General features: G+C 35.6%; 1 protein-coding gene across 1 annotated transcript; it reads right to left on the bottom strand.

Annotated features, from left to right (window-relative positions):
* Window positions 1-7,102: 7,102 nt before the first annotated feature.
* On the bottom strand, window positions 7,103-13,752 carry sec22c (SEC22 homolog C, vesicle trafficking protein). Its single transcript, XM_043227146.1, has 7 exons — window positions 13,581-13,752; window positions 12,542-12,753; window positions 11,369-11,532; window positions 11,067-11,246; window positions 10,596-10,714; window positions 9,857-9,922; window positions 7,103-9,744 (listed from the first exon to the last, which is right to left on the bottom strand). The coding sequence occupies exons 2-7, from the start codon at window positions 12,721-12,723 to the stop codon at window positions 9,544-9,546; spliced, it is 912 nt and encodes a 303-aa protein (XP_043083081.1). The 5' UTR covers window positions 12,724-12,753; window positions 13,581-13,752; the 3' UTR covers window positions 7,103-9,543.
* Between the last annotated feature and the right edge of the window lie 115 nt (window positions 13,753-13,867).

Genomic DNA, 13,867 nt, shown 5'->3' with positions numbered 1-13,867 from the left:
ACATACATACCTGAAACGGCATACAATGATCCCCAGGTTTCTTATGATAAACCGCCATCTTAAATTTTAGGGGAACATAAAAGAACACGTTTTTTTACAATATTGTATTTTTAAAAACGCCTTTAAAAAACGTCTCTTATTTTTAAAGACAAAGCTATACAGAACACCTTCTCTTTGTTGCGATCTACTTTTTGTTTTTATAGCGTTCTACTCGTTTCGTTTTTTTGGTGCTAATTTGTTGTGTTGTGGCAATTCATTTGTGTTTTGTTGCAACTTGTCTATTGAAAAGCCATACGCTGTTTATGTAGTTTTTGAAGCATGAATGCTAGTTTGAGCTGGTTTAAGATAGTCCTTAAGTTGGTCATGTCCTGGTGCTAAGCTGGTCCTGAGCAGGAGCTAGTTGCGCGCTCAAACCAGAATCTGTGCTTCAAAACCTAACTAACGAGAATGAGTTTTCATTGTGTTGTGCTAATTCGAGGATGTTGTCGAGGCTCGTTTCTGTCATGTTGCGGCTTGTTTCCATTGTGTTGTGCACTAATGGGCAGCCATAGATTCTTGTATAAGTCCTGTAATTTTCTCCTCAGACGTTTGACTTTTTAACCTGTGGACATGGCCTCTAGTATTTGTCTTGGTTGTAAATTGTGTGCTGGACCAATTATAAGCTTCAAAGCCTTCTTTCATATCTTAGAAACCATTGAACAGTGTAGGGCTGTGCATACTATGAGTCAAGAAAATATTGGATTCATTTATGTGTTATGCTGGCTCTGTCCCTCAGCCATTCATTCACACAAAGGCTTTTTTGGGATTTCACATCAATGTTTTGCTATTCAAAGCCAAGGTTGTGGTTCCAGTCCACACACATTCAAAAGTGAAAATTAATTGAAGTGAATTCGTGGTGTGGGTGAAAAGAAAGATGAGTCATACCGATCTGCATTACGTTTGAAGGAATCTGAATCATAATGAGCGTTTGTTACATGTTGGTCAGCTTATTGTTTATTACTAGTTAATTTACTATATGCAGTTTATTGGATGAGATTCATGACAGGTTTTTGTACAAGTTGGCAGATGTGTAAATGTCATTGTAATTGTGCGTGAGGCTTTGATTGTCATTTCCAGATGTTTGCCAGCTCTTCCTTGGACGCCCAACACATAAACCCATATATCTACTACAGAAAAGCAACAATGCATGCAATTATCCTCGTTTGTGTTGCCAAATTAAATTTTAAAGCCTTTTAAGTGAAGCCAGATTGGATGGCTACAGCACAATGAGATTTTCTGTGCATGTGACATAATTATGAAGAAAATTCAGTCAACGTTCGGTATGTTCTATACTGTCATAAGTTTTCAGACTTTGGTTTGGTAGGGTGCTGTTTGCAATGACGTGTTGTAGGTGCATTTCATGATGACGCTGTCCTTTAAGAATGATGTAAATCAGTGGTTCTCAACCTTCGAAGGCCCCCCATCTCTAGTTTTGTTCCTGAAAACAGGGTTTCGCATTGAAGACCGCTTTTGAGCATAGACTGAGACCATTTAGGTTCAAATTCAAATGGGCGAGTCATTATGAGATGAGCGAATGAATGGAAAGAATCATGCTAAGTGCCAGATGTGAAATAATTCATGTTTTCCCAACAGTTTTCCTTCACTTTAAGGGTGGCTTGACCTCTCCTTCAAAAGTCCAAGGGAGAGAAGACATGCTCTCAGTGGTGCGGACTCACCCTGTGGCAACTCGCACAAGTTTTAATGGGTTTATGTGTTTGATTTTTCCAGAGGTGGAGAATTTCACACATGAATGGAGCAGACCTCTAACATCAAACAGAGACGGTGCTTATCGAGCGTTGACTTTCTTACCATGCTCTGAGGAAGCAAAACATATAGGTTTATTCGCAACGCTTTCTGAATTAGGAGGAAAACGTGGCTGTTCTGTACTGCCAGCGATGCCTGACTGTATGCAAATGTAAATGGCGCTCTTGCTGAAATGTCTGATCTCGGTCCCAGTCCTTGAGTTAAGTTCATCATATTTAAACAAAACGAATCGCTCAGCAAACTTGTACCGTTGTCTTACTGTTAGTCACCAACTACTCATGTTATGCTGCAAAGTACAGCTTCAGATAACCGGCAAGCAATCGTTTGCAATTAAACGGAGTAAGACTCATCAACATACTAAACTCTAAAAGACCCGTCTGAAGTCTTTGATAAAAATCACAGCTTAATCTCCATTTCTAATTACAAACATTGTTTCTTTCTTCATTCAGTACGACTCTATCAAGCCAGCGACTAATTACTATTCTAATGATCTCCTGTGCTTAAAGGTTTGCTTTTAAGCGTTCGTTTCACATTCGGTAGGTAAAGCACTACAAAGCAAAACTCGCTCAACAGGACTTCTCTGTTCATTTGTGTTTGTTCTTTAGTGAAGGGTTTGATACCATTGCGGTAGGAAAGTTTGCTACAATGAAATCGAATTAGTTTGAGGTTGAGATTTTAAGGCAAACGGTGTCAGATTTCAAAAAGACTTACTCCTTTCAACCTGATTAGTGTTTTCTAATGCGAGGTAGAATAAAATTGGATAAATTAGCAATTTTTAACTGTTATTTAAAAAAATATAATAAGAGTCTCAGTATTAAATATAATCAGCCAATACAGAGTATTTTATTTCTTATGTCCAGACTGTTTAATTTATTAATTAAACGGTAGTGGGTAAATATTTAAATGTTATTCATATGATAAAATATTGATATTATATTATAATTTTAATATATTCCTAGTATTATCTATATTTTAATCAGAATTTCTCAAAAGCCTTATGTAACTGCAGTCGTATTTGAGGAGGATAAATTAGTCAGTAGTGTCTATAAATTAGTCTCCACAGCTTTTATCTGCCATATGTGGGTGTGTGACTTATATTTAAGAAACTCATTTAGCTGAAAAAAATTAAAGTTTAAATGCATAATTCAAAGATGAACATAAAATAGAATAGTTAGTGACTGATTTTTCATCATTTCTCTGAAAACCAAACATCACCAAGAATGTATGCTGTAAAATCTAGAAGGATTTAGAATTTCATAACGAATCTTAAATAATTAGACTCATTTGAAAAGAAGTCAATGCTAAATTCACCGGGGACCGGAAAAGTCTGAGGCCACTGTGTGAAAATGGGTCACTTACAAGTCATTTAAAGCATTAAAGTCATTACAAATTAAGCATTATGATCATCTCGAAAAGTTCAACTAAAAGTGTAAACCAAAAAAAAGCCATTTTGGTTTAATGGCAGTAGCACTTCACAAGCTCCACATGTTCTCCAGCATAATTGGAGATAATTCAAAGAATATCTAAAAGAGCATCAGACCTTTTTAAGGTCAATGTCACAATTTTCCTATTTCAATAGTGGCTGAGAAATAGTGCAGATTATTCATTTTATGCCATGACACAACTTTTACATTTTCAAAATGCCAAAATGTTCATAATTTGATCAATTAAAATCCAGTTTCTCTAGTCTGTAACTGGTACATTTACAAAAACTGTAATAATGTATATATATATATATATATATATATATATATATATATATATATATATATATATATATATATATATATAAATTAAAATAATATGTTTTAAAATGTAATTTATTTCTGTGATGCAATGTGATGCAATGATGATTTTTTTTAGCCTCGTGTCTCCAGCCTTCAGAAATCATTCTAAAATGCTGCTTAACATTTTTGCAAAAATTAAAATAAGATAAATTTTATCTTTGATGATTCTAATTGATTTAAATGAACTGTCCTTTACATAACTGCACCATTAATGCTGAAAATGATTAGATTATTAAAAAAGTATAGATTCTGAATGATAGATGTTCAGTTTGGTCTGAGACTGTACATGGTTAAACTGCTAAAACTGATTGAAACAGCAGGGTCTTTCGGGGTTAAAGCCACCTCGACTGAATGTGCAGGGGCGAAATACAATGTCCCTAAAGAATTCTATTGGTAATGTGAGGTATAAAATATTCATGGTGTGTTAGTGTACAGCGGGTCACACTGTTGTTTTTTGGAGCATCTTTTTCTAAACACACACCGTAAAAAAACCCCAAAAAACCCACCCATTTTATTTCACACTTCACTATTAAATAGATCAAATTTCACAACTCCATCAACCTCATGTTGTTCAAACCAGTACGCCTTTTTTATTTTCTAAAGGTGACATTTGGCAGAGTAACCATGTCCATTGGACAAAAAATATTCAGTAAATCACTGTCTTTCAAACAGAACTATGTGCTAAATCCACGTAAACCAGCTTAGTTAAATATCTACCCACATAATATATCATCTATGCAAACACACACACACAGTACCAACAACCTGATTATATATTGTTTTGTTTAATCAGATATTCATAATGCTGCCAAAGATCTGTCTCAATTAGCAGTCTTTCCATCTCATGTATGAAACAGAACAAAAGGTCTCTGGAGCGTCTCATTTTTACCGAGCGCACAATGATTTACTGAGACAAAGATTATTGTAAAAAAGGATGGAGATGGTACAGTACAGGACACAGTTCCCGTGGTTCTTTTGTTTGCTGTGCAGGCTCCCAACTGGAATCACGAGGCCTGCATAACAGCGATCGACACTGAGTCACCGAGCTTTGTTGGAAAGCGATTATTACAAACATATTTGGTGAAAATCCTACTCAATTCAACACTATAGAGTCCAGCTGAGAGCCGCATCAAGTGCGTTTCCAGTACAAATGCATTATACATGGATCGGTCGAGTGTGAAAAGTGTATTGACAGACGCTCAGATACACAATTTAACCTATGAAAAATCCATTTCCTTTTTTAGATTGGTGCATGCGTGCCGGAATCAACTTTGTTTACAAGTTCGATTGTAATGCATACGCATTACGAGGTCACGAATAACATCTTCAGGTTCTGAATTTGTACATCAAACCCTTGGTGACAAATTTAACATAGTCAGAGTTCAAACTAAAGTGTTTTCTCATGTTGAATGAACTGGTGCAGCACAAAGCAATTCATAGCACACTGCAAGCTAAAACAAATTTGAGAAATTCTCCTTGAATTAATCTCAGCAAACTTCCTATTAATCCTCTGATTAATGATTCATGTCCTATAATAAAGATATGCCTCTTTTACTTTCGACATCTGCGTTTATCATTCAGAGAGAATGTTAACAGAGACTGTTAAGCACAAATTTGTTAATACATTGTGAAGGGTGTAAGTTTAACGTTTAACTTTAAGAGGAAATAGCAAGGCATGACAGAAAACATACAGAAAGAACAACTACAATATTGAATTTCTGAGAAAAACAAGTTACTGATACAACAGTTAAAGGGGTAGATCACCCAAAAACTTAAATTCTGTCATTAATTACTCACCCTTGTATCGTTCCAAACTCCTTTGTTCATTTTCGAAACACCAATAAAGATATTGTGAACGAAATCCGGGAGATTTCTGACTATGGACACTAATATAGATTATGTATCATTACCGACATCTTTATGTCACAACTGAATTATAAGTTGTATTTTATTCTGTGGACAGTGGTGTGGATTTTTCATTACATCATTATGCCAGTAGGTGGCGACAAACAATAGTCTTTATAAGAGTCATTGGAGGCATCTAAATATGCATCGCAAGGCAAGTACTTATTAAAAAGAACTACCTTCAGTGAGAGTATTGGATTTTTAACACAGCCATTGACTCATTTGCTCAAACGATTCATTCAAAACCACAGGTTCCTTCAGGAACAAAACAAGCGAGTATCTCAATTCACTCCAGCGATTCATTCAAAAACCCTAATTCAGAAACAAAACACGAATAACTGAATCATTCATTCAAGCCACACACTCAAAAACACTGATTCGTCAATTAATTGTTTGCAAAACTTTATACTAAAGAGACAAATGTGCGCACGTTGTTGCGTCTAAAATATAGATTATTCAGTTGTGATCTCAGGCTCCGTAAGGGTTTTCTCAGGAAATAAAAGATGACTGCTACACTTACAAACCAGACCGGCGAGTGCCAACAGGAGAAGCAGAACTCTGTGACTGATCCTCTCATGCTTGCTTAACACAAAAATTAAATGGATCAGTGCAGTAGAGATGATCTGGGTCAAACCTCTGCTCTAATCTGTTGGACCAAAGGTGACTACATACTGCCAAGATTTCAGTGTAGTGTTGCCAAGGAAGAGATAGCAACACCGAGTGCGTAATGCAGCAGCAGTCTTGCTTTTTTTTTTGTTGCAGCGTTACATCCACTGTGACCCACACCACTGACCTTGATCAGCACTGCTGCTCCGATGCACAGCATTACTCACAAGACCTTCCAAAACTGTACGCACAAAAATCACATTTGAAACCATATCCCTAGAGAATAAGTGATTTAGGGTCATAAAGTAAATATCAGACACCTATACATCCCAGATCTCTGCTTAACAGTAAGAGCTGAAGAACTGAGACATGAAATGTCATCATCTTATAAACATTAGCAGTTATTTTACACACAACAGACCGTATTTCAGTAGAAGACGCAAACACGTTTCTCTTAATTAGTAGAGCAATACTAGGTGAACCAAAGGAAGATCTGACCTTCTATTAAATGGATAACAATTTTGAAAAATAAACTAAATCCGTATTTAACTGTTGACAGTTATACACATCTCCTTCAGCCTACTGTAAACCAGTTCTATACTGCCACCCTATGTTCTGATACATATACTACAACCTTACGAACATCCGATAAGATAAACACACGAACCATTATTTTATAAAAATGACTACACAGAGAAATTAAACAGTGGTTGTAAAAAAGCCTACCAATGTAAGATGAGAATAAAACATAATTGCAGTTTATTTTTATAAACGTTTCCCCCCGCCCCTTTTTCTCAGCTTCATCGACAAAGTGGTATAACATTGCAGTCAACGTGAGTTTTTGAAACTTCTCAGTATATTTTCAGAACCATTTTTGAGTCAGCTAGGTTCTTATTCTCATGTATTAGGAAAAATATAAACAGCTTCAAAGCGGAAAACATGGTGAAGAAAATATTTTAACCAAACAGTCAAATAAGACAAACACAGTTTTTTATGTTCAGCTGTTGATTTATTAAATGTCTGAATCTGTTTTTAGCAACAAACAAGTTGCAAAAAGGGAATAATATTGAAGCTCGTTTCAACCACAGGATGAAATTGAAAAACATGAAATTAAAAAAAAAAATTATAAAATTCCTCACATTTTTCCAGATTAACTTATAATTTGGAAAAACAAGTGTCAATTGTGAAATATAAAGCTGCGGTTACTTTTTTATTTTATATTCCGTGGCAGAAATTTACTATTTCTAAGAGATTTCTAATAATATTCTGGGATTAATTTGATTTAAATTACAGTTTTTTGTGGCAGAAACAGGCTTCCACATAGTAGTACTCTCATTACTGTTCACCATTTCAAAGTCTCTTACTTGGTCGCTGGAGGTTCATTGGTTGAATTTAAAAGAGCAGTTCAACTAAGTGAAACAAAAAAAAAATCTGTTCATCTGAATCACTTGTTTTAAATCCTCGATTTAAAAGTTTTAAATGCATGCATCATCTAAATCAAATGTAGGCTGATGTAAGACAATATTGGTTTCAAGCTTTCATTATTACGAAGCAGTACGTTATAACCTCCAGCACCAATCACAGTTCACCGAGGCTTTAAAAAACATGGGTCACAAATGCATGACGAACTCCCATTTGTATAACTAAACACTCAGTCTGTTCTATAACATGAAAAACTATTATTATAAAAATACACATCTCATAGATATCTCAACAAACCCAGTGCTCCATGTATTATACGAAGAGTGAGTAAATATGTATATAAGTTTTAAAAGCTAAGGGCACCACTGTGACCTCAGCGGTCCTTGTTAAAACTGTATAAGAAACCACGATTGGAAATTTGAACATCTTGCTTTATTTTGTCAAACTATCTTGGAAAGAAATCCTAGAAATCAGTCAATAGAAACAGAGCCCTTACATTGCTATTATTACAATTAGTATTCGCTGTACTGCACATCGGCTGCCGTTTTCACGCGATTTCAAATGATGGTACATACATTCTCACTCCTCTGTTTAACTATCTGTAATCATATTGCATAATAAGGCAATGGCATGAACATACTGTAGCTTTACCACAGCACTAAATATCATCTTAGACAAAAGCTTTACACGCAAGCTGCTGCTACAACACAGCAAAATGACTTTTTTGCCAACTAGAAGCACAGCTTGCTTGTAAAAATTCAAGAATAGTTTAGATATTTGTATCTATGCTTATTACTTGCCTAAAACGAACTTAAACGGATTTCACCATGCTGATTGCGTGAAGTGCATGGCATTAGCCAAAAAAACAACAACAAAATTACGTAAACAAACATATTTTTCTTTGTCAGCATAACATGATACTTCCTTATTATTTGAAACATATTTAACTGCTAAAAAAAAAATCGCATAAACTAAACTTCATTTTAGGTTTTCCCGTGAATGCATTCAATACTGTCTGCTACAAAATAAACAAACAAAACGTCTAGTGGTTTTTGTCTATATCATAAAAAAATATTAGTGGAAATAAATTTGATTATTATGTAAACTAATCAGTATTGTATGCTGACAAACAATAATCAGTTTTTTGTTAAGTAAATAGATGTGGCCTTCAACAAATGCAATTTCCTGCAATTCTTTAGCACCTCTACATCCTACCTACTTGATAAATAAATGTTGTATTATGATCGTTTGTTGAAATTATTATAGTCTTTGGGTTTGAGTGTTATAGAAAGGTAGACAAGACAAAATGATCTTGTACGGAAAAAAATGGCATAAGACTAGTTATAAGACCTGAATGTGTGTTGTATACAAAGTAAAGTACTAATATAATACAAAATATTAAGGTATTGTGTAGGAGCCCATTACTAACTAACCAACACTGCCCAAAATAATCATATGATATTTTTTGACTAAACTTCCTTCGAAATCTAAAATGCCTGATTTTAAAACATGACCATGAATCAAAGTTACTACCATTTTTACCCACCTTCAGTCATTTCCATGCAACATATGTGCACTTATAGCTTTAAAACTATTAAACCTGACACAAAAAACCCTTCATACAGAAACGCAAACAAAGATTACCATTTTAAATTAGCTTAAACAATATGTATTCTTATTTTGCAGCAAATAAATAAAATAAAATTAACATAACATTTACTTTCAGAACCAACAAAATGTTTACTTCATGTCTTGTTTATCAGTTTCTCCATATTACATTCACAATACGTCAACTTGATTTCTGATATGCCTCAGTGAAACTGAAGACCCCTGTAGAAAAACCGTTGCACTCACTATCCACGTGAGACAAAATAATCACTTGATCATAACATTGACTCAAAGCAAAAGCTAAAGCTAAAAAAAACAGTGTCAGTTTTCGCGAGCCGTCGCATCACACTGTAAGTCTCGTCCATTGTTTTTGGTTTCTCACCCTACTGTTGTTCGCAGCCAGCTCAAGTCCTCATACTCCGCAGTCCATGTTCCTGTCCAGCAGTCTGCGATGCAGGGTGAGCAGCGTGGAGATGCAGGCCACGGACACATGGAAGGCCAGCTGCCAGATGTTCCTCGGGCCGAAGAGAAAAGCATTGCATAAAATGATAATAGTCAGGAGAGTAAAGGACTTCAGCTTCTTCTGGCAGGTATGGAACAAGTACAGATGACACTGTGTGGAAAAGGATAAAGATATGAGCTTAAACGGGTGATATACATGGAAACGTTTAAAATTACAAGTGCATTCATTTTGATGCCACGTGCACAGCAGTGAAACTATTTACCTGGCAAACACAGCACAGAAATGCCAAAAGAAACGCCACTACATTCCACAAACCATCATAATCATCCTGTAAGAAAAAGTGTCATCATTAAGACTTTTAAACAACTGCTTAAATATAATAAAATTAACTAAACCACATTCCAAATGTGCATAATCATGCTGTTAAACAATGTCATATCATAAGACATTTCATCAGAAAATTATAATAAAATTATTTACACCTTATTTCACAAACCATCATAATGATCCAGTAAAAATGGCCATTTTAATGTTTCCATTAGGGGCATGTTGGGCCTTTATTTTCAAAGCGTTCAGGCGCTTGCACTCTGAAATCATCTGCCTAAGAAACCATGATCTCCACTCTCCGCAAAGACGCTGAAGTTTCAGCAAAGGAAAAATAGTTTTTTAAGCACTAAAAAAATTGCTTGCAGTAGCTCTGCTACTAAATGTATCTTAAAATTGCTATTCCTGTGCAGCTCTGACCATCTATTGCTTTATTTTGGCTGTTCCTTCAAGCAGATTGGTTGATTCTTGTCACATGACCCGCGGTGCGCTTGCGGCATTCTGAAAAGCTGAAATATTTCTATGTCGCTTCCATCATGAGTGCAAGCCACGTCTACATTTGAAATAGCCAACTTGAGTGTGCAAAAGACGCCACATGTAAACGGCCCCTTAATCAGTTATCACCCATAGCATCCCTAATCAAGATCATTCTGTCCCAGATGAACATCTTGCGATACCTGGAAGGTGTATTCAATGAGATGGACACCACGTATAAGGTTGAGGGCAGCACACATGATGTTAAGGATCAGTGAAAGGATCCCTGGTGCTGAGACTGGCTCCAATCTCTGATTTTGACCTTCAAAATGAACAAGGATCAATGAGTCAAAATTAGAGGTGTAACAATTCCCATATCGTACGGTTCACACAGAATTTGTCAATTTAAAGCGATCTTCCCTATCCCCTTGTCATAAATGTGACATATAAATGTTTACGCTGTCCAAATCTGCTGATGCACACCATGCTGGGTTCATTGTCACAGCTAAAAATAATGAGGAAATGCCTAAATAATGGCATGCATGTGCTCTGCTCACTCCAAAGACCCCACTAACAAGGATTACTCTAATCATTACACCTCTAGTCAAAATATATGTCCAACTTCAGATGCAGCCCTTATGAATCAACTGTACTACTGTACTACTAGAGCACACCTGATGCAGATGTTTGTTCTACATGGCCATTGGCCGCTCCGTTGGTGAGCGCCACATCCTCCATGGTGAGAACCCGAGGGGGGTTGGTCCTGAGGTCTTCCTGCACCTCGGCCAGAGTGACCTCCAGAGATGGACCCCCTTTCTGGTTATAATGCTGCTGAAGTTTTTGAATGGCACTGTCTGAAATAAAACCATCGGACAAACTCACGATGAGCTTATTAGTTCACGACTTCACTATTTATGGATTAAGCCCAGTATTAATGATGTGACAGTATTAATATGCTTAATCCAATCACACCTACCAAACTCCAGAAATGGGTATGGCCTGCTTGCCAGGGCCACAGCAGAGCTGTCAAAGCACGCTGTGAATTCCCAGCGCAAGTCTTCCAAGAAGCAGAAGGCCGTGGCAGCAGGGAGACTGCATGCACATACGCTCATGTAGGACACACCCTCGGATGAGAGGAAGCTGCAACACAGAGAGACCAATTAGTCAACAAATGATTTCTCAGGGCCGCCACCGATTTCCTTGGCTTATCTTGGACTCTGGAACGCATGTAAAAAAAAAAAGACCAGGGACATTCTTATCACTCTGATATGGCAAGACTTGAATTTATTTTCATGCGTGATTGCAAAAGTTGCCAAAAATTATACCTGTGAATATTTTTTCACTGTCCTGGGCTAAAAAAAACAGCCGCTGGTTGTGTTTTTATGATCTAATATTGATGAAATCTTAATAAATACATTCACAAAAGTATTCATCACTGTTAATTAATTCTTACTCTTTAAAAAAGTAAACAAATGAATACAAATTTTATAAAATTAACAAACAAATTAATAAAACTAATGGTCACACTTTAGAATAGCACTTAACACTTGTTAACTATTAACTATGACTTTTTCCCTCAATAAATTCTTTATTAGCTGCTTATTAATAGTTAGTAAGGTAGCTGTTAGGTTTAGGTATTGGTAGGATTAGGGATGTAGAATAAGGTGTTAATGTGTGCCGAATTATCACTAATAAATGGCTAATATTCTAGTAATATGCATGCTAATGAGCAACTAATAGGTGTGACTGTCAAATCAATTTAAAAATTGACTTTTTAAAAATAAATGTATAAATACAATCATAAAACAAAAGTTCCATAAGATTTTGTATTTTTCATGCAATGCCATAGAGGAAAATCTTTTGGTAGTTTAAATTATAAAAAAAACATCCATGGAACCATTAAAAAAACATCTTTATATTATTAAACTGTTCTTCACATTAAGGAAAAATGGTTCTTTGAAGAACTGTGAACTAAAAGGTTCTTTGGGGAACTATTTGGGTAAAATTAAAACCAAACAATAATCAAGGGTTGCTCAGGGCAACATGACTTCCTGTATCACCCATTAGAGGTGTGAACCTGAAGACTTTTGGTTTTCTGCCCAGAGCTTTAATTGCTAAGATACTTTACCGTCCACAACAGTGTACTTACTGAATGTTGAGCTCATGGCCCTTGACTGTCCCTCTCTCTGGTAATAAACTCAGGGATTTTGAGATCACTTTCAGCTGTTGTTTTCTCTCCTGAAGTTCCTTGTTATGCAGGAAGTCAGTGGAGGCGGAGAGAGGGAGTCCATCCCTGACCCGGACCACAAAGGCAAACAGGATCAGTGACATGCTCCTCGTGGGTCTCTATGAGAACACATCCTAAGCACAAAGAAGACACTGATGATTATTACGAAATAGCAATTACAACACTTGTTAGTAAAGCATGTCTGACGAGAAGGATGGTTCAAAAGTAATCTAGAAGTGAACATAATGCAACATTAAAGTCTTGTAAATGTTGTATTAGTAATAAACCTTTACTAATACATTCACCATTAAAAGCAAAGGTCCGTAAATATTGTTTGACTGATTTGGACTAACAGTTGTATTTTTTATTAACAAATGTTAACATTTATGAATTATTATTTAATGTATATTATTAAATACTGTAACCCAATATACCTCTTTAAGTGTTAATACTTAAATGTTTTGGGTTTTTTAAATAATAATGCAAAATGTTTAAATGTCTAAATTAAGGCATAGGGATTAACGTCAAAACACTTTTATCAACATGAAAAATATAAATGTATTAATCCAAACATGTTACTAGTAGTGACAAGTTTGGATGTATGTGCAGTCTAAAGACCAATATTACTACCTCTTACTTTCCAATCTATGCGTATTACTAACATATTAGCGCTGTTCAGCATTTTTCATTGAAAATACATTTTCTTAGCTAACCAAATATCCACGACTGCATACCATTTTAAACATTAATCTTATAAGAGTTTTAATACTAAAAATAAATCCACCACTGGATTGGTAATGTACGATATCCTAAACATCGGTTTCAATTACACTGATCTCATTTGCAAAGTCTGGATAAAACGTATCATTGAATTCAGAGTGGCTTTCATCTGTCTGTTATTTCAGTTCAAATACAGTCATTCTGCTGCTAGCAGGTGCAGATGCGCTTTACCATCCCTTACCTTACAATAGCTCAATACATTTACGCTGAGTGTTTGAAACAGTGGATTTGAAATGCGTAGGACTATAACAACTATGTTTAAAAATGTCTCAAGATAATTATTGCAGCGTTATTTACGACTTGATATTAAGAAGCAACCAGAGGCTTTTTGTTTGTCTCTGTGAATTGTGGGAAACAGGAGCGTCAATAGCGGCCGTTATATCAAAATAAAAGTCCTTACGTTTGTTTATAGCTGGAGATCACCTTCAAGATGCCAAATGCTGGTTTATTCTAATCTGTTCAATTTAC

The sequence above is a fragment of the Puntigrus tetrazona genome, chromosome 24, assembly GCF_018831695.1.
Source record: "Puntigrus tetrazona isolate hp1 chromosome 24, ASM1883169v1, whole genome shotgun sequence".
In the NCBI taxonomy this organism is placed as follows: domain Eukaryota; kingdom Metazoa; phylum Chordata; class Actinopteri; order Cypriniformes; family Cyprinidae; genus Puntigrus; species Puntigrus tetrazona.
The sequence above is the reverse complement of the archived record's forward strand: the minus strand, read 5'-3'. Positions and strand labels throughout refer to the sequence as shown.

Bases quoted from the DNA above. Each gene is read 5' to 3' on its own strand.
- sec22c (XM_043227146.1), bottom strand. From the start codon at position 12,723: ATGTCACTGATCCTGTTTGCCTTTGTGGTCCGGGTCAGGGATGGACTC. The intron at 11,247-11,368 runs GTAGGTGTGATT...GTTTTATTTCAG, and splicing joins ATACCCATTTCTGGAGTTTG to ACAGTGCCATTCAAAAACTT. The intron at 9,745-9,856 runs GTAAATAGTTTC...TTTTCCACACAG, and splicing joins TTCTGTGCTGTGTTTGCCAG to TGTCATCTGTACTTGTTCCA.